Source organism: Octopus bimaculoides, chromosome 27, assembly GCF_001194135.2.
Source record: "Octopus bimaculoides isolate UCB-OBI-ISO-001 chromosome 27, ASM119413v2, whole genome shotgun sequence".
NCBI lineage: Eukaryota > Metazoa > Mollusca > Cephalopoda > Octopoda > Octopodidae > Octopus > Octopus bimaculoides.
In genome coordinates, this window is record NC_069007.1 from 41,318 (window position 1) to 62,338 (window position 21,021).

Below are 21,021 nucleotides of genomic sequence, written 5' to 3' on the forward strand. Positions count from 1 at the left end.
AAAACACCAAAACTATGAGAGTTCTAATTCTGGCAGATTGGGTATTGTTTCGATTGTAAATGTTGATGTGTGTGTCTGATCAGGGATGGTGGTAACAAGATGTGATAACAACAGGACACAAAGAAAGGGTTGATCAATGTTTAATAATAATAATCTTTCTCTCAATTTGTTTCCTACACAAATGACACTTGTGAAGTCTTTCTCCACATTCTTTACAAGCGGTATGGCCACATTCAAAGACCATGTTCCAACGCCGCTCCATACAAATTGTACATGTACATGTGGTTTGGTCGTCAACTTGGGATCCCTCTGAAATGATAAACACACAGTTGTTGGTGTTGTTTACGAAGAAAACTATGAATCGGATAATTTATCAGGAAATTACAAGCAAGAAATATCGTAGGATTATGAAAGGGCCAGCATCAAAGATGGAAGTTAAAAGATGATGATCTATAGTTGGATGCCCTTCCCATCATCAAAACTCACCCCTGCTCAAGCAAGTTTTATCACAGAAAATCAAGATGTTTAGGAAGGAGCAGTAGGAATGGTTAAATGCAGTGAAGTGGACAGAGATAAATGAGATGGGATGTAGTCAGCAGGTTTGAGAGAAACCAAGCTGCAATTCCTGTTATATGAGTAAGAGTTGATCTCAAACCTAATATAAATGGAGAGACATTATCGAATGACAATAGTAACCCCAACCTATAAACTTCTACTGCTACTACACATCATGTTCATTATCAATGCCACCTTCCGCACTCCTCTTGATCTTCATTGAGTCATTGTATATTTTAGGCCCAACATCTTGGATTTTGTCTAGTTTCCATTTGTTATTGGTACTTTTTCCCCAACAGATGTCCATCAATGGTCTGTTAGGTAAAAAAAAAAAAAAGAAAATAGCAACCATATCTGCTCCAGATCACACTTATTGCCTGAAAAATTGAAGGCTACATTGGGAAGACTACAATTGAAAAGACTCTGACGATAGAAATTTTAATTCAGGGATAAACCAGGGTAAACAACAGACGTTAACTGATAAGTTAATCCTGTGAGAAATAACAAGGAATCGTTCAGCTGGTAATCCTTAAATATTTTGGTTTCTGTCGCAGAAAAGCAGCTGAGAGGTGAAGCTTCCTCATCCTATTCCTTAGACTGTACTCTGGTATAAGTACCTGCATGTTCAATAGAACGAAACTGAAGAATTGTAAAGCTGTCATCGAGAAAAACAGCAAAATACTCGCAGCAAAGTACGTATGCATATGTACATAATATATGTATGAAAGTTTGCAATCAGTTGCACTCGATTTTGATCTTTTGAGAGGTTAACATGTGTGATAGAAAAAGTGCCGTCAAACATACTTAAAGTTCTACTTTTCCAGCACATGTCGTTAAAACCTCTTTTCCATTGTGTGCAGGTGCATCGAGATGGAAGTGAAAAGAACCGAGATCTCTGTGGGCCACAACAAATCCAACATCACCAAGCAAATCAATGTTAGCTGGATGACTGTCCACAGGGTCACAGAGGGGCTCAAGAAAGAGAAAGATCTCAAAGTTCCACCTCAAGTTGTTAACCATTTGGCTGTGATAAAGGCCTTCAGAAGTGATCTGAAGCTGAAAATGACTGCGCTCATGAAAAACAACAACTTGGTGACCAGTGTCCAAGAGCTTAAGGTACATGGAAAGGCCTCTGCTCAATGACCATATGCAAGACCAACGTCAGGAGCGCTGTTGTCACCTTCTCAATGACTTGAAGTGTCTTTCTGATGAAAAAAACTTTCATGGTTGATCCGGTTGTCAACAAGCAGAACAACCACATGGTCAGCTTTGACCAGGATGTTTCTGAGATCCGCTAAGTGCCCACAGCCAAGCACCTGCCCTCCGTAATGATGCTCAGCATTGTGGCTTTGAATGGTGAGAAGATGCTGCCTTATGGCTTGCAGCTGACTACAGGGACATCTTGGCCACAAAAGTCCTGCCCTGGGTGTGAAAGACCATGAAGTAGGTGGACAAAGTCTTTCAGCAGGATGGTGCCCCTGCCCACATGGCCAAGGCCATGCAAAAGTAACTGGGGTTGAACATGAACTTCTGGTCAAAGAACTGTAGGCTATCGCAGTTGCCTGACCTCAGTTGCCTGACCTCGCAGTTGCCTGACCTCAGCCCCCTTCACTACAATGTGCGGGTGCATGTCGAGGGCAAGGGCTGCCACAGCAATGTCAAATGAGCCGAGGTCCTCCGCCAACCGCGTGTGAGTCAGCGGCCTTCAGGTCTCACCTGGAGCAAGTGTGGATAGCCACATTGATAAGTTATTAATATTTAAACTTATCTTTTTATGTTAAAACAATAAAAACATGTTTAACTGCATCAAAACCATCATTGTGTCCTTTGTCGAGAGCATTGTAATAAGGGTAACAAGACTTTTGCAAAGCCGTGTGTGCATACATGTATATGTTGAGTGCTCTAACATACAATTATATGCCTTAGATATTCTAATGTATCTCATTGTTTCTTCTGTAAACTCAGAAATAATGATCAACATTTCAGTATTTTAGACTTGCTGCAGAATATTTCTGAATTCTTAGTCCACTCTTGTTCATCATAGTTCTCCAGGCCATAACAAAGGAATTCAAAACTGGATGCCCATGCGAATTACTATCCAATGATGACTTTGCTCTTATTATAAAATCAGTAGCAAAATTGGAGAAGAAATTTCAGGTATGGAAGCAAAACCTGGAATCAAAGGGCCTTAAAGTTAACTTAGCAAAGACCAAAGTTGTTGTTAGCAAGAAAGCAGAGGCCCTGATCAATCTGTAAGAAAGGAATGGGAAGTAATTCCATTCACTGTGCCAAACATAAGCTATGGACACATAAGAGGTGCAGTGGAATCATAGGTAGATAAAAGATCAGGTGTGTGGCAAATGTGCAGGAACAATAAGCACTAACAGCACATGGGATGTAGACTCTCTCAAGGTAGGAGACAATTTTTGTTACCAAGGTGACCAAATTGGCAATGGGGTGGGGGATGCTCTGAAAGTATCGTTTCTGGAATACGAATTGGACGGAGAAAGTTCAGAGAGCTGCTACCTCTGTTGGCAACAAAAAGACTCTGATTTTGTTGAATTTACCTGTGTTAGCCTGTAATTAGATTCACTTTGTGACAAATGTTATGCAATGGATTTGCTTAAAAACCTTTTAAATTATGTTCCTAAAATCTCATTATGTTGATAAATAAAAAAATTAGTTGTGCTGTTACACCAGTGTAAATTCACGATTATGTTAGAATTTAATTGAAACACTTTAACGAACGGTTTAATGGATCTTTCATTTGCTGTAATTAGTGTTGCAGTTATTCAATCAGCTGAACTATCAAATCATATTGGCTGAGTATTCCACAGGCACTTTTAACCTTAATACCATGAAGAATCACAATGATGCAGCTGTGAGAATAACAACCCTTTTGAATTGCTGTTCATCTGATGGGATTCTACACAGTTTCCCTTGTACAAAGCTGTAGTTATCCATGCCTATTTTGACTGATTATCAACATTTTCAGAAACCTAGAACAACTGATTTAACAGTCAGACTCTCTGCTGTAGAGATTTTCTCATTGAATCTCCTGCACTACCAAAGCATGTGCTGTGGTCTTCAATCATCAGCTTCCCATGATACCTCGAAGAGCTCACAAGGAACTATAAAAAGTCAATGTTTACTAATAGAACCTGAGAAATTTATTGAGATTTCAGTTAGTCATCCTTTTCCAGTATCATTCATTAGTCATGTTTAATGGATGTAGTGATAGATTTACAATCACAGAGAAAAGACACCTGGGTCTACACAACAACATGAAGTAAATTATTCCACACTACAAATTCAATGAGACAAACAGACATGTCATTAAATAATATCCTTACCAAATCCACTCTTGCTAGTTACAGGTTGTCGACACTGGGGGCATGTTTTACGCTTAATTTTGGAACAACATTCTTCACATATCACAGTATGTTCACAAGGATAGAATGTTACAGTGGCCTCTTTATCTTCACATAACAGACATGGTAATCTATGGAACAAAATATAAACACATCTCTTCAATAGAATCAATTTATAACAAATATTACATTGTGTACATGTTTAGAATACAGAATATTATGAAACACTACAATGACCAGCAAAGAGTACATCACAGACTTTTCTGTAAACAATTCCATACATGCTGATGTGTGTATATATATGTATACATACGTTGACAAATATGTGTGTTGACTTTGACACACCACAAGATTCGTTTACACACAGTGAACTCCATATATTCCAGGAATATGTTTCACTTCTGGTATAAACCACATTTCTTCTGAACAAATGGATGTAAACAAGTTTGTATATACACATTTTATAATATATGTATCTATAAAACGCTTTATTCTATCCAATCTATTTAACAAGTGCTCTCTACTTAGACATTTGGCTTTAAGTTGTATGGCCAGACACAGTTGCCATGGCTTCATGTATGGGTGAACAAGGTTACAAAACAGATCACAGTTTTAAATGGAACAATGGTCCTAAAATCATGTACAAAACCTGAGAACTCATTTCGAAATTGATGAACTGAATGCAGTAAATGTTGTTTCCATTAACCTTTAATGTACCAGTAACCTCCTGATGATCCCCAATTAACGAAAGGGACATTAGTTCTATGATTGATGGACTGTGAGAAATGATCCAATGGCCATTTCTGGTCCTTTTCTTTCTGCGTGGAATGTTGTGCTTTAGTTTCCTTTTATGAAAACTGTCAAATTTCACCCAGAAAGCCTGCTGTATACATATTATTTGGATAATTTGTTTCCAGGTAGATTTGTTCTGTGAAGACATAAGGCAATGTTCCTCCAGTATTTACAGAAATAAATATCCATTGTTTAGTGTCTGTTTGTAAAGCTTACGTGATAATCACTGATTGGGACAGAGAAGAGCGAGAAAAAGTGTTGATAAATAAATTCCTCTTACTTCTAAGTAACAATTTAAAAAATGTGTTCATTCACGTCATTATTTAGAACTACCTTTTTTTGGTGGTTACACATCTTTAAAATAGGGAATCAAGAGAGGTATTCTAGGGGTAGACATCATCATCATCGTCATCGTTTAATGTCCGCTTTCCATGCTAGCATGGGTTGGACGATTTGACTGAGGACCGGTGAAACCAGATGGCTACACCAGGCTCCAATCTGATTTGGCAGAGTTTCTACAGCTGGATGCCCTTCCTAACGCCAACCACTCAGAGTGTAGTGGGTGCTTTTACGTGTCACCCGCACGAGGGCCAGTCAGGCGGTACTGGCAACAGCCACGCTCAAAATGGTGTATTTTATGTGCCACCCGCAAAAGAGCCAGTCCAGAGGCACTGGCAACGATCTCGCTCGAAAATCCTATGAAGGCGGTACTGAGTGAGATATAAATGTCAACACAACCGATTATGAGACTGTATTCAAAATAGTGTTCTTTGTTTGATCACCTAACAACTGTATTTTCTGTTTATTGCTTTTCTTGCTATTGCTGTGTGTGTCTTTGGCCAAAACACTAACGACACTATAATGTATTGGCAGAATTAAAACATAACGAACATATAAACACGATTATATACAGAATGGAAATTAGACTGGATTATCTTGTCATTGCCAGTGAATACTTACTGCTGTGGTGGGAAAAATGCTTTTATTTGCTCCTTTAAATGCAAACTCTTAATGAGATCCAGTGGGGTCACATTCTCACTGTTTTTATGGTAAAAGTTGGCTCCCTGATAAGCAAGATAGCTAGCAACTACTGTAGCAGAGAGCCTGTCTTTCTTACTCAAAGAGAGCTTCAAGCAGAACTACAAATGGTGAAATATAAAATGATGAATTCAATATTACAAAAATATACATTGTAGTAGCTCCAAATTACAAAACAATTCTACTAAATCTAAATATAGTTTTTGCTGTGTATATCCACTGATTAAACTGGTTATGCAGTATTGAGTTCCTACCTCTAGTTGAGGCCATTTTCCATTTATTTTTATTTTCAACATTAAGATAACATTTTAAATATTTGTCATTATATTAAACAGAACAAACCTTACTAATTAACATGAAGTTTATTGATACTTAATGAGTAGAGGTTTTCTTGCAAATCACAAATTTTACAAAAAATTCAATAAATAATACAAAACCAAAATCATAGCACCAAGTGACACATTGGAATTCTAATGGAACATATCACACAAAACACAACAAAAACCTATCGATACAACTGGCCATAGCAAAAAATGATGCTTATGGAAGTGTGTTTCTGTCTGTCTGTCTGTCTCTTTGCTTGCATGCATGAATGTGTAGTTGTACATTAAAAACTGAAGTACAAGGAAGCACACTTAGGACCTTGCTTTATTGTACTCACTTTCAAGTGTTCTGCCATTCTACATTGTGGATATATGTTGTGTACAGGGCCTTGCAGATAATTTGAGACCAATTTTAAGCAGTTGACTTAGTGGGTTTAACATTTCATTTTTCGACAAAACCTTGCTTGCTTGAAAATCTAATCCTCTTTACTTTTCAGGTAAGTAGAAACGGAAAGTCGGAGAACAACAGAATCGTTCCACCATTGTTGTTTCGGTGTATGCTGGGCACACTGCCAATAAAACTATTGCCAAAACAGTTTATCCTGTGTATAAACAATTCAAAGAACACAAGACTCAAAATGATTCCAAGCACAACGTTTCTCGCTGCTCTCAAACGCTTGACTGAAGCCAACCCATCTATATCTATGACAACTCTTGCAAAGAAACACGTGTCCCTTTCCACAGTATCCAGAGCTGTGAACAGGAACCATGGTATGACTAGCTTTGTTTGACGCTGCCGTCACCTCCCAACAGCCACGGGCAAAGCAATCAGAACTGAGAGATGCTCAAAGCTCATTATTCATCAAGCATCAAGGTGTAGGAAAAACTCTCAGGTTTGTGAACAAGAAGTTCACTGTGGATGCTGAGGTGAATTGCAGAAATTCTCGAGTAATTGCATACGACTCTTCTAATGTCCCCCCCTCCCCACTGTGTTTGAGACTAAGAATTTTGCTTCTGTGGTATTTGGAGCTGTGACGAATGATGGAAGAGTCATGGACCCACACTTCATTGAAATCTGGCTTGAAGATCAGCACAAAGGAGTATCTGGAACCCTGAAGATCTCTGTTACTTTGGATGGAGCAGAAGTTTGGGCTTGACAATGTGGTGCTTATCCAGGATTCTGCACCATGCCATGGGTCAAAAGCAACATAGGCCTTCCTTGGTGAGAAGGAGCCATTTTTTTGTGAGGGCCAACATCTGGCCCAATAATAGCACAGATCTCAACCTTCTCGATTACTTTTTATTGAGCGTACTTCACACGAGGACCAGTGCTTCACCACAATCAAGTGTCAACAGTTTGAAGACCAGCATCGTGTGTGCGACATGCAAAATCAAAAAGACAGAAGTTGTGGCAGCAGCAGCAAAATCATTTTGTTCTTGTGTGGAGGCAACCATATTGAGTGATGTTTTTGTACATAATATAATTAGGGTTATCAGGAGAGACTGGATTACTAAATGGAAATGGAAGAGGGGGGTTGATGTGTGAAAAATGATGTCTGTCTGCTTGTCTCTTTCTCTCAAATATTTATAAACAATTTTGAAAAACTTACCTCATCTAAAATACCTAAGTGTTCACCCTCAGAATGAAACACCTTTTTCTCTACAGCAAGATGCAGACAATTATTACCGCCACCATCAACAGCATTTATGCTTGCTCTTTTGGAAATTAACTTGTGGATCATTCCAAGATGACCCCCGGAGACAGCTAGAAGCAATGGTGTCATTTTGTTACGGTTCTTGAGATCCAGTTTCACCGAATCCTTAGTGGGAGTAAAAACAGGAAAAAAATTTATATGAAAATTAGGGTTGATATCAATGTGTCGTTACTGACTTCCAACTCTAACCCTAACTGACCATGTACAATTTGATGTTTGCAAGTAGAGTCAACCCTCCCTAGGTCACCCTATAACATGCTATAGGTATGTGTTCGAGACATGATAAATCTATTGAGATGTTATTAACAGATTGTATGTCAAAAGCCCAAGCGTATTTGTCTGCATCACTTTCTCTCTCTTTCTCTTTCTATATAAATATATTTATATACATATATCTGTGTGTATATACATATACACACACACACATATTTTGAAGGAAGTGTTAATTGTTATTCACTTTCATTTAGAAACCTTTGTGAATGATGCATGCGAAGACAGCTGCCACAAGGGTACGCTTTTGATTTCCTTTCTTGTTATAAAAGAACTTCATAAAGTCATAAAATTGTGTTGATGTCTATGCAATATTCCGCATTAATACAGAAAATGTTATAGATTTATGTTAATTTTGTAATTATCTTCTACACATGCTGTAGCATAGGTGCTAGCATCTGTGGTGGTGTTGACCACCCGTAATACCATCATCATGACCAATAGAATGTTTTTCCACAGACATAAGACCTGCCACATAAAAAGGGAGTGGGAATACAGTTGATTAAATTTGCCCCCAGTATTTTATTGTTACTTTGATGATATTAATATTAAATAAATTAATAAAATGCTCGTGTGTATAATATGTATATGTTAACTGACCTGGGACAGCATTAAAGTTAATATATCATAGCGTTGCCTGAAAATTATAGAGAGAGGAAAGAAAATAAATAAAAAAAAACATCCTCTGAGATTGAGATAATTAATAATTATTAGGTCATTAATTCATGAAAACTAAAGCAGTTAGGTTAGCAAAACCCAATTATATCAGTAATTCTATAGACACAGGCACACATATACAGTCGATGATACACATTGATACCCGAGTGAACACAATGTATATATATATATATATACACCATTGTACCATATATATATATATATATATATATATGGTACAATGAACAGCTGTCATACAGACATGAATTTTACAAGGGGAAGAAGCACTTAGTTGATTATATAGACCCCAGAACATGACTGGTATTGTATTTTATCAACCTTGCAAAGGAGAAAAGCCAAGGAAACCTCAGCAAGATTTGAACCCAGATTGTAAAGAGTCATAAATAAATACCACAAGGTATTTAGCTCAACAGTAATAAGACACAAGAACAGGAGACATGGGGGATAGTTTATTAATTGAACTCCTGGATATTACTAGCACAGATTATATCGGCCCTAGAGTTACAATAGATTCTCTGGTAGGATTTGAACTTGGAACATAAAGAAACAAAAGTAAATACTTAGAGATTCTGTATTTAGCCCAGGGTCAGAGGAAAGAGGATGCCTATAAGAGAGGGAGGGAAAGAGAGAGAGAGGGGGGGAGTGAAAGGAAGAAAAAAGGGGCTTTGAACGTGTAACGAGGTTAACAGAGGATGAGATGAAGTAAAGAATCTAATCAGGTAACAACAACAACAATGATTATGGTGATGGTTAATTAATGTTAATTACAGTGTCTGAAAAGTGTGAAAGAGAGTAGAAAGGTGACTCCATGAGGGATTATGACATAATTAAAACAAACAGTATTGAAAAGATGATAAAAGAAACAGATTTGGAATGTTCTGAATCAATGGGAACTTACCATAGAACTGCCACATGTAGGGGTGTGTTACCGGCATTGTCCACGACATGGACATCAGGCTTAGAGAGCAACAGTAATAAGTGAACAATGTCTGTGTGTCCACCAAGACAAGCCCAGTGTAGAGGTGTGTAACCATATTTAATATCCCCAACATTAACAGCAGGGTCAGGCATCTGTAGTAATAGGTGAACAATGTCTGTGTGTCCACCACGACAGGCCCAATGTAGAGGTGTGTAACCATTGATATTACCCACATTTGCAACAGAGTTGCACTGCAGTAACAAGTAGACAATGTCTGTTTGTCCACCACGGCAGGCCAGGTGTAGAGGTGTGTCGCCTTTATTGTCCATCATGTTGACATCAATGTAAGACTGCTGCAGTAATTGATGAATGATGTCTATGTGTCCCCAATGACAAGCCAGATGTAGAGGTGTGTCACCATTGCTATTTTGTAGATTGATCTGAAGAAATAAACAAACAACGAACACTTTCAAAAATGGTGTCTAGACTGAGAACTGCATTTTCTTGCATAAGATTAACTTCGTTCAACTAGTTTCTGCAATTTGATTCCATGTATTATCATCAAAAGAAAAATTAAATATATTTTTATGTAGCAAATGTATAGATCTTGTAGTTACTCTCGCATCTCTGTGTGAACTCTTGTGTTAACATAACACACAGCCACATCAAACGCATTGTACTATCTATATATGACACGACAGGTGGAATGATGGTGTGGCGATTAATTCAATGAAGTTTATATTGTGTTCATACACACACATATATGATCAACAACTAAATGGACAGACACAGCTACAGAATATGTGTGTATGTGTGTACGCTGTACATTAAATCTGGCTCATCAATCATGGCTGAAGTATACTGCAGCCAACTGGACCAAATGATGCAGAAACTTACAAAATAACAGACTAGATTAGTCAACAGATCCACTCCTATTTTATTGCAGGACAATGCCAGACCACACATTGCAAAAATGACACTGGCAAAACTACAGGAGTTGGAAGTTCTCCATCGTCCACCACACTCACCTGATCTTGCCCCCACTATCACTTTATCCAGAATTTGGATAACTTTTCGATAGCAAAAAAAATTTAATTCCAACGATGCTGTAAAACAGGCCTTCCAAGATTTTATCGACTCTAGATTGCCAGGCTTTTACAGTTATGGGCTAGACATGCTACCGCTCAAATGGCAAAAGTGTTTCCATAATATGTGTGCATACTTTTATGGATAAAACTATTTCTTGTATTTATAAAACAACAGCAAACTTTTTTCCTACAAATTTCATACTTGACGACCTAATATATTTATTAACCTGTAAAATGTATTTTCCACGGGTATTTAATATAACTTCTAACACATCTTTCCAGTCCTTCTCCTTCACCACCCGATGGAGAGGACTGTTGCCTCGGAAATTCTGGCTGTTGACATTAGCTCGCCTGGAAATCATGAGGGCCACAGCATCACGTTGGTGGCTGAAAGTAAAAAAAAATAAATAAACATTACAGACATTGGCAAAATAATTACATTAAATATACACAGATGTTCAGTACTTAAAAATTAAACATACAAAAGAGCTATATGTATGCACCACCATTTAATGTCTACTTTCCATGCTGGGGCCAGGATGGCTTGAAAGGAAGTGAATTGGTAAGCTTCGGGGCTGCAGTGAACTCAAATGCCATCTTTAGCATAGTTTCTATGGTTGGACGCCCTTCCTAATGCCAATCATTTTACGAAGTGTATTGGGTGCTTTTTACATGCCACTGGCACAAGTGAAATTGCCATGTAACTTGCAAGAGAGAAAAAGAGAAGACAGGGATAAAGCCCCCCACATCTAAGAGGAAGTATTTGGGATGGGAAGGTGGAGGTGTTGAAAGGCTAAAGTATGAGAGAAGGACAAGCACAGGTATCTTGTGATACCTGGCTAAAAACGATGAGAGGAAGTTAGGGAAAGGGTGATAGTGCAAATCTCTCAAGGAAGAAGGTGAGCTTAAGAGAGGACATGGTCAGTGGGACATGGGAGGGGATGAGAGTGAATGCTTTCATAACAATGAACACGCGGAGGTTGGGGGTCAATGAAGTGAAGGATAAGGAAGGGTGGGAGGGTAGGTAATGCGGAAATCCCATTATGAAGAGTGACTCAGAAAGGAAAATTGAACAAAAAGTAGTAGAATTATGAGCAAGGTATAAGAGCAGTGGAGAAGGATACAGAAGGATACATAAGGGGCCAGTTGGTAGGGTATAATTATAGACATATGAGGGTATTGAGAATGAAAGTAGATAGAAGTGTTTGGAATGGAATATAGTAGAGAGAGAGAGAGAGAGAGAGAGAGAGAGGAGGTGATTGCCTAAAACAGAGTAGGGCAGGGAAGATGAGGAATGGAAGTGGTTTGGATGGGGTCTGGGCGTTTCTGATATGAGCTGATTCTGCTCTCAGGTGATAACAACAGCCATCATAGCACCATACCTAGTGGGATCAGGGGGTATGGAAATGAAGGGATGCATGATGTCAGAGAGAAAAGGGAGGGACAGGTATTCCCATATACAAGCGTAAATGAGTGGTTTTAGGATCTCATTATTTGTTGTAGTGGACGGGTTTTCTCAAGCAGAGCAAAATGCCAATCATCTTGGTCCTTTGTCACCACCTCTGCAAAGGGCTCTGTATCTAGAGACCAGCCTTCAATTCTTTATCTCATGTCTGTGTAGTCTTCTCTCTTGTATTCTACATTTGATCCCTCTTATGCCTAACTTTTTGCCAACACATTTGCAGTCGTACAGGCATACTAACATTGCACATCCAGCAGAGCACTACTAGTTTCATTCTTTTCTTGTCTTTGTCCTCTATATTCAGGGTTCACATCTCACTACCATGTAGCATTGCTGCATGTATACAAGCATCATACAATCTTCCTTTCACTTGGTGAGAGAGAAAGGGACTGTTTGTTGCCAGCAGAGGTACTAGTTCTCTCAACATTCTCCATCCTATTCTTATTCTAGTGACTATAATTTCTAAACAACCTCCTCCACCACTAATTTAAAAAGCCTTTAGGGCATTTGAGAAAAATCAATTTCCCATGCATCCTTCAACTATATGATACCTGTGCATCTTCCACATACATACACTACTTTCTCTATTAACCTTGCTCCAATTCCACTCTGCCATTTGTGAGTCTGTAGCTTGCACCGGGTACACCATATGGAATCACTGCCTATCCCTCCTTTCCTATACATTGAGAAGGGCAGGGCCCTGTTTGATTTCTTGCTGACTACAACCTTGGTCTTTGCTAAGTTAACTTTAATTCCAGTCTTTGCTTCCACATTTTGTTTTCTAATTCTATTAAAGATTCCACTATGAGAGTTAGACCATCAGCATAAAGCAGTTTCTAGGAGCAGCCAGCCTTAAGTTCCCATTATAGCTTGGAGGGAAATGATGATGAACAGAAGGGACCAGAGGACCATGCCCTGGTGAAAGTCTACCTGCACACTACCCATGGTTAACTCTTGCCTTGCAGCGCTCATGGGTACGGTTTGCTCAGCTTTCGCAATACATTCATCTATTCTTAGCTTCCTCAGAGACCACCATATCACAGAGCAAAGGACTCTGTCAAAGGTCAACAGATACCAAATATAATGGTCTACAATTGTCTAAGAAGACAGCACTGGTAGTACTTCTACCCAGTACAAAACTGACCTGCATCTCATCTATTTTAATTCTGTTCCTAATTAATTGGGCTATAACTCTCTCCATATGACCTGGTCCAACAATTTGATAAGCCTTGAATTACTTCTGTCTAAGGCATCTCTTTTACCTTTGTGGCAGCTGACTATAATCTGATTAACTCCATGGGTGATTGAACCACATACAACTCCACCAGAGGTTTTAAATGTTTCACTGGTAATTCCAAACGGTTCAGAAGTAATTCCAGTCATCATATCCATTAACTGCCCTTCTCTCTCTCGCTTTCCAGGTGAGCAAGCCATGTATTCACTTCTTCAGCAAGACACCTGCTCCTCTTCCTCCATCATAGTTCCTTATTTCCCCAGTCTATACCTCATTCAGGTGATGGGTCTTATTCTGCAGGTACCTGACAACATCACCAATGTTGGCACCATGTAAAAAACACCCAGTACACTGTTAAGTGGTCGGCATTAGAAAAAGCATCCAGCTGCTCTTGTCAAATTGTCCAACCCATGCCAGCTTGGAAAGAAGAATGCTAAATGATAATGATGATGATGTATGTACATACACATGTGTATATATATGTGTGTGTGTGTGTGTGTGTATCTATATGTAGGTCTCTAAACTCTCTGAGTGGTTGGCGTTAGGAAGGGCATCCAGCTGTAGAAACTCTGCCAAATTAGATTGGAGCCTGGTGTAGCCATCTGGTTTCACCAGTCCTCAGTCAAATCGTCCAACCCATGCTAGCATGGAAAGCGGACGTTAAACGATGATGATGATGATGATATGTGGAGGTGCATGGTTTCTTTGTTAGAGTATTTGGGTGACTATTGTAAAATTTTGAGTTTCATTTCCAGTGGCACACTGTGCCTCTGAGCAAGACACTTTGTTTCACATTGCTCCAATCCACTTGGCCTTGATAGGAACAGTCATCTGTAACATAATAGATAACAACAATAATATTTGTTTTACAGTTTTGCACCAGGGCAGCAGTGTAAGGGGGAAGGGTTAGGGTTAGGGTTTTAATCATTTACATCGACCCACCTGTATTTCACTGATTCTTTGTTTTATTGATCCTGAAAAGGTGAAAGGCAAAGTTGATCCAGTGAACTATTTTAACTCGACTAACAACAATAATGAATAATGTATTTTTCATAAGAATTTACTCATTCATTTCAGTTGTTTACGATAAACGAAATTATTTTCATACCATTTCTCGACATATCGATGGCAAGCTGACAGACTCCTTCGCACGTCAGACAAAATGCTTTCCTCTGGCATTTTGTTCATTTTTATGTTCTGAGTTCAAATTCAATTGACTTATGATCGACTTTGTCTTTTAATCCTTTTGAGGTTGATAAAATAAGTACTAGTTGAACAGTGGGGGGTCAATGTAATCAATAAACCCCCTTCCCCCAAATTTCAGGCTTTGTACCTATAGCAGAAAAAAGAAAAACATCCCAGCCCCTAATAATTTTTATTTCTTTCAAAGAACGGGTATAACGATTCTGATACTTTTTGTTTTAATTTCACGACTAAGATGCCTGTAAGAAGGTTTGAAACAAAATGGATCTGAAAATTTTAGTTAATTGTGAACTTACTTAGTCACAGCATAATGTAAAGCTGCATTACCACCTTTGTCACTCATGTCTAACTCAGCTCCAGCATCAATCAACAAATTTATTAAATCCGTGTTGCCTTGTTGACAAGCAACCATCAGGTACGTCAGGCCCCATGAGTTTGTTTGGTTGATCTGAAATGAAGATAACGAAGCCATTTCAAATATATTAAGGGAGAGAGAGTAGAGAAAGTGTGAGTAAGGAAGATGCATGGTTGAGAAAAGAGGGATGTGAAAAAGAGGGATGGGGGAAGAAGAAAACTATAGAAACCATGTTAAAGGAGACAGCAGACCTTGGTGCAGTCTTTTGATTTGCAAGTTTGTGCTGAACCAGTCAACCGATACCAGCATGGTAAACGGTCCCAATTGTTTCCTAGCTATTCAATTGAAGCCATGTAAGCTTCAGTTGAAACCACATCAGATTCTTTAGCAGAGTTTATTTGCAAAGAAAGAGATGCAAAAGCCGCCATACCAATGATGTTCTTTGATTTTACAGTTTTGATGTTATGTTCACTAGCTTCTCACTGATGGAAGTCTTCTCAATGCTACCATTATCAATTAATGCTTCGGCTTTGTAAGTCTTGTTCAGGATAACCATGGAAGTGACACGGAATGGTGAACCTGCTGATACTGCCAAACGTAGATCATATTTATCATCTTTATGTGTCACAATTGCTGAGTTGTTCCTACAAAGTTTTCCAAAATGTCCTATTTTGGGGAGTATTTGTGGTAGACTCTGCTTCCCATGCAGGAGAACAAACTCCATGGGTGTCTGGAATAGCCACAAAACCAACACTGAGAGGCTTTTCCGTTTTGGATCACAGCAGACCATTCTTCTTCCGGCTTTGGGAATCAATCGTCTTGGCCATGACCAGTGCCGTTGGGCTGAAGGTGGCACACTCAGAATTTGACAAAACTCAGGAACTCTGTTGTGCCACCTCTAGCAGACATGCTTCGTCATAAGCTGTGCTGAGGTTGGCAGTTTTGTTTTCTAACAGTCTTTATCTTATCCGATTCAAAATTAGTCCATTTCTAAACACATCTCTAAACATTTCCGACCGGTTCTGCTCAGCACTCGCTGCAAGTATTTTGAGTTCATTTCAGAACTGGTCGGGAGATTCTCCTGCTTTCTGTCTTCTTGTGGTCAAAAGATGGCATACCATTATGATGTTCTTTCGTTTAATATACACAATATTCAGTGTATTTACAGCTTCTTTACAGTCCTGAGCTTCACTCATGAATTCGTATGCATTCAGTTCCACATCATCAAAAGATTGAATTTATTCATAATACTACCTTCCTGTCCTGGTAGTGAGTGTATAAAGTTGGTGAAACTTCTAAACCAATGATTAAAAGCCTTGTCAGCAATTGTGGAGTTTGGGTCAACATTCAATCTGTTTGCTTTCAAGTATCTTTTCATATCTGGTATCCTTCCCAATTTGTACCCGTCTTTTCATTAATTTTGTTCTCTATCGATTATTCAACGACTTCTTCAAAATTAGTTTCTTTGATTGTTATGAATGACCAGTAATTCTTGGTTCACACATAATCCAAAACAGCAAAGTGTCATATAGTGCTATCCATGATATTCTTGATTAAATGTATGTTATTCAAAATGGCTACTCGCTCTCCCTGGTCATCAAATGGACATGCCTTTCATGTCAATGGGGAAATCACTGAAATCATAGCACAATTTGCATAACAGTCTAGTAAGCAGATGCGCAACACAGCTTTTATCACATTATGACTGGTCTTGAAGCAACTGCTTCACCATACAAAGATCGATGGTTCTGTATCTTGACTTTGTAAAGGTAGATCATGGCATTATATGTCATAAGCTGCAAGATTTTGGCTTGGTTAGTAAACTAAGAGAGTGGCTACACGGTTTCTTAAAATATAGAAGTCTGACAGTTGCAACCAATAGTGCCCTCACTGGAGAAAGACAATTTCTGAGTACCCCAGGGAACTGTCCTATAGCAGCTTACAGTAGCTCTCTTCGACATGCCCATGCTTACTTAGACAGCTGTCCCTACCTATGCTGACAATACAAAATTATCACATGCAATATAGAGACCCGGTGATGTCCCAAGCTTGGAACAGGACCTAAATGCAATATTCAAGGGAACTGAAGAAAACAACAGGCAGGTTAATGCTAGAAAATTTCAAGCACTGTGTGATCAGCTCACAAATACACAACATTCTGTGTATATCGGACCCAAGGGCAATGAGATTCCTAAAGTCACAGGCGGTGAGAAACTTATGTGCAATGATACATCATTTCATGCACACATTATGAAGACAGCAACAAAGTATAGAAAATTGGCAGGATGGATACTAATGTGCCTCAGGACGAGAGACCAAGACATCAGGTTGATCCCAGGGAAAGCTTTTGTCCTCAGTTGCCTTGATTACTGCTCCCAGCTGTGGTCACCACATAGTGTCAAACTAACAGCAAAGCTTAAAGCAATTCAATGCTACTCCAAAAAATGTTTTCCACACTACTTGGGTAGGCTGGAAAAAAATTATGAATCTATTCTCTGAAGTGAAGATGAGAGAGATATGTAATAGTTTACATGTAGAAAATTCAGGAAGGACAAATAGCTAATGTCAACATCAAGAATTATGCAAATGACCATACTGTACATCATTGTGTAATACCAAAATTACCATCCAAAATATGGATGAGGTACTGCAATAGCTTGACATTCAAAGATCCACAGCTCTTTAATGCTGTGCAAAAAGAATTGAGAAACCTAGCCAATGTGGATGTCTCCTGAAAGAAACTGGGCATTCTCCAATCCATGACACCAGAGGAATTAACATCTTGGCATGAAGTCCAGTGCTTCTCCGAACCCTTTTTTTTTTAAGTATGGTCCCTTTTCTTTTATTAACAAGTTTTCAAATACATCTTTCTTTGCTATGATTCAATTTTAATGTACAAACATCAGGTGAGAGTAATTTAGTTCTAGATACTAGCCTTAACAGGGACGACCACTCACCATAGCAGCCCCCCCCCCCCAACAGTAAGTGAATATTTGATGCCTCATCGCTTCACTGTAGTTACTGATCCAAACTTTAGTACATTGCTTCAGCCAAACTCAAGGACACATTCTTTATGTTTTATATATTTATACCTCTGTTGGCTCCTTAGTCCTCAGTATCCATAGAAAATTTTCCACAGCCCCTACCTAGGGGTGATGTTACCCTCTCTGAGAAGCCCTGCTCTATATTCTTGCAGTGTCTCATCAGTTGACTACTGGCCTGCTATTCTAACTTCCAATATTTCAATTATGAAGTGAAGAAACTATAAACAACCACCATCTTTATGCCTTTGGGTATCTTTCTCTAATCAGTGAGCACCGGTACAGTTCTATAAAGCCAGATCAAGTGGGAAGTTTCATTCCTGTGTGACACACCAGTATTTTCATATGTTTGACAACTTGTGCAAAAAATGGTGTAGCCCTTCAAATCAGTAAAACCTTTGCCTATGTGTGGTAAGAGAACTTCTTGACAGAATCACACCCATCTTTTGACTTCACCTATCTCTCATCTCTTGAGCTGAATATTTCCTGTCAGAATACTCCAATGCAATGTGTGATGAGGGGCTTCTCTGTCACTCACATTCCTCAAGGTTTGGTTAAGCATTTATGAAAACTGACAGTGATGTGGATTAGACAAAAGAGATGAAGAAAGAAATAAAATATCATGGACAAATGCATGTGGTTAGGTAGGAACATTTAATCTTGTGTAGAAAATATTAAACAGTCAAATTTGTGAAGGCAATAAACAGGACAACTTACTTTATCTGGATTTTCTTTAAGAAATGTTTTAATATAGTGAATGTCACCTTGCTTAATTTTCTCTGTAATCTTATAAACCTCCATGTTTTTTAATGAAAGATACTAAAAAAGAAAGGAACAAAAATAGTTTAAAAAAAGAAAAAAAACTTATAAAATGAAGCCAACAGCAATACACAAATGATGGTTCTAAAACCTCAAACAATGACAAATATTAGAAATTTCAGTTTATCTAAACTAATATTTATAGCTGAATGTTCTTCCTGGCACCAATAAACCTAACAGCAAGCGTTACATTGTGTCTCTAGGTTAGCTACCTTATTCTACTTATTACAGTCTGGTTATTTACAATTAAACCCTAAATAGAAGAATGTATAGTCTGTCGATCAGCAAGGTAGACACTGTACACCTTGAGATATAGATCTGTGGATCATACCACATCAAGAAGAAGACATTGTAGATCTTGACTTATGGATCTGTGGATCATACCTCAGAGGAAGACACTACATCTTGAGCTATAAATGTGTAGATCAGTCCTCGTCAGTTAGTTGGAAAGTGAATTTGAATATGACAGCAGGACATAAGGCATGAGATCTTCATGAATGTATACTCCAACTCCACCATGTCTACTTTCTCTTCTGTCTGTTCCTAATACTTTGGCATGTGTATTTCCATATCTGCTATGTCAGATCTAAAATGCAGTTCCATGTATTGTACACATAGAACTTGATAGCATAAGCGACGTCAGCTCAAATGTTACATGAGCTTTTGTACCACGGATGAAAAAGATTTTTCTTCATCTGCTGCCCTTTTCACATCTGGGTGAAGTTGATTGTTTTAAGTGGGGTGCACTGTGTTTGCATATTATTTTTTAGGAGCAGATGAGGGCTGTACAAGCTTTGTACGAGGATGCTACCAATAAGGTGAGGGTGGGCAATGAATCTAGAGATAAGTAGATAGCTTCTGGTATCTAGATGAGCAGGTTAGTAGTGGAGGTTCAGAGAGTTCCTAGCCCTGCTGGCAACAAAGGTGGCAGACGATAAAAACCATTGGATGATGAGACTTCAGGCTAATGTTCACCGGAAGGCTATTGCCTGTGGCTATTGGAAGCCATCGAGTCGTTGATGGACATCAAAAGTGCTCGACTATGATTCTGCTGCTCATTGAGAGACTGTTAGAGGGGATGTGTCTGTAATACGTCCATTTTGCAAGTGGGCTGGAGAATCCAGTGGCTTATGCTGCTCAAACGGAAAGGTTCGCTTGCTTAACCTGCAAAACACTCCTCAGCCTTTCTGCTCTTTACTTCTGGGTCAACACCCTGATTTGCGCTTATAACAAGTTTCAGTCACAAACCCATTCATGAAGACTCCTATATGCCGACATTCTAAATTCAGGGCCAAACCTTATCATAGGATAGGCTCTATTCGGATCTCTCTGATTTGACGGGCACCACTTGTTTTCTTAACGAAACACTTTCAAACTTGGCATACTGGTAGAATGTGTCAAATAAAACATCTTTTTCTCTTAGCCTCTTTAACAAAAATTTCTTCTTAAGTTATTTCATGTTAAAGTTGTCGTATTTCTGTAATTTCAACCAATCACTGACGTCCATTCAGCTGAATACAGTTACTGCTCTTTTTATAAACAATAATTTTTACCGGTGTTAAGAGTGTTATTCTCTGTTTAATTATATCATTATTCCCTAGTAAGGGTTTAGAGTTAGGGTAGGGTTAGGGTTATGGCAAAAATAATCATAACCCTAAAACTAACCCTAACTCTAAAACCCGAACCCTAACCCTAAAGCTAAAACCAGTACAAACGCACGAACGATGTCATAAATAAAAGTACCACGGATAGTTGTTGACAAACAACGGTACTAATTTTATTCAAGGGAAAAAATCCCATGACACCGTTGCTTACATTCCACGGCAGTGATTGTTTTCACCTCAATAGACGTCAGTGATTGGTTGAAATTACCGAAATACGACAATTTTTTACATGAAATAACTTCGAATACAAACATTTTTATCTGTTCTATAACACAAAATATACAAGTATACGAAGTTTGGAAGTGTTTCGGTACCAAAAACACTACATAAAACATAAATGAAAATTGTTGGCCGTCAAATCCAAAAAATAGTGTAATAGATGTAAAACAACTTGCTTTGAAAGAATATCAAGAACACACACACACACATATATATAAATATGTGTGTGTGTGTGTGTGATGTGTGACGATGTGAATGTTCCGAGCCCCCCCCCC

The 21,021-nt window shown here is 38.6% G+C and overlaps 1 protein-coding gene across 1 annotated transcript in view; it reads right to left on the reverse strand.

The window, feature by feature from the left end:
- Positions 1-124: 124 nt before the first annotated feature.
- Positions 125-21,021, reverse strand: part of LOC106881296 (putative ankyrin repeat protein RF_0381) — a 21,801-nt gene continuing 904 nt past the window's right edge. The window contains exons 2-10 of the mRNA XM_014931628.2: positions 18,762-18,863; positions 14,945-15,096; positions 10,977-11,136; positions 9,641-10,101; positions 8,665-8,701; positions 7,690-7,899; positions 5,679-5,857; positions 3,909-4,057; positions 125-309 (exon numbers count right to left, since the gene is read on the reverse strand). Coding sequence (XP_014787114.1) covers positions 134-309; positions 3,909-4,057; positions 5,679-5,857; positions 7,690-7,899; positions 8,665-8,701; positions 9,641-10,101; positions 10,977-11,136; positions 14,945-15,096; positions 18,762-18,845 — 1,608 coding nt within the window. The 5' untranslated portion in view covers positions 18,846-18,863 and the 3' untranslated portion in view covers positions 125-133. The remainder of the gene's footprint in view (positions 310-3,908; positions 4,058-5,678; positions 5,858-7,689; positions 7,900-8,664; positions 8,702-9,640; positions 10,102-10,976; positions 11,137-14,944; positions 15,097-18,761; positions 18,864-21,021) is intronic.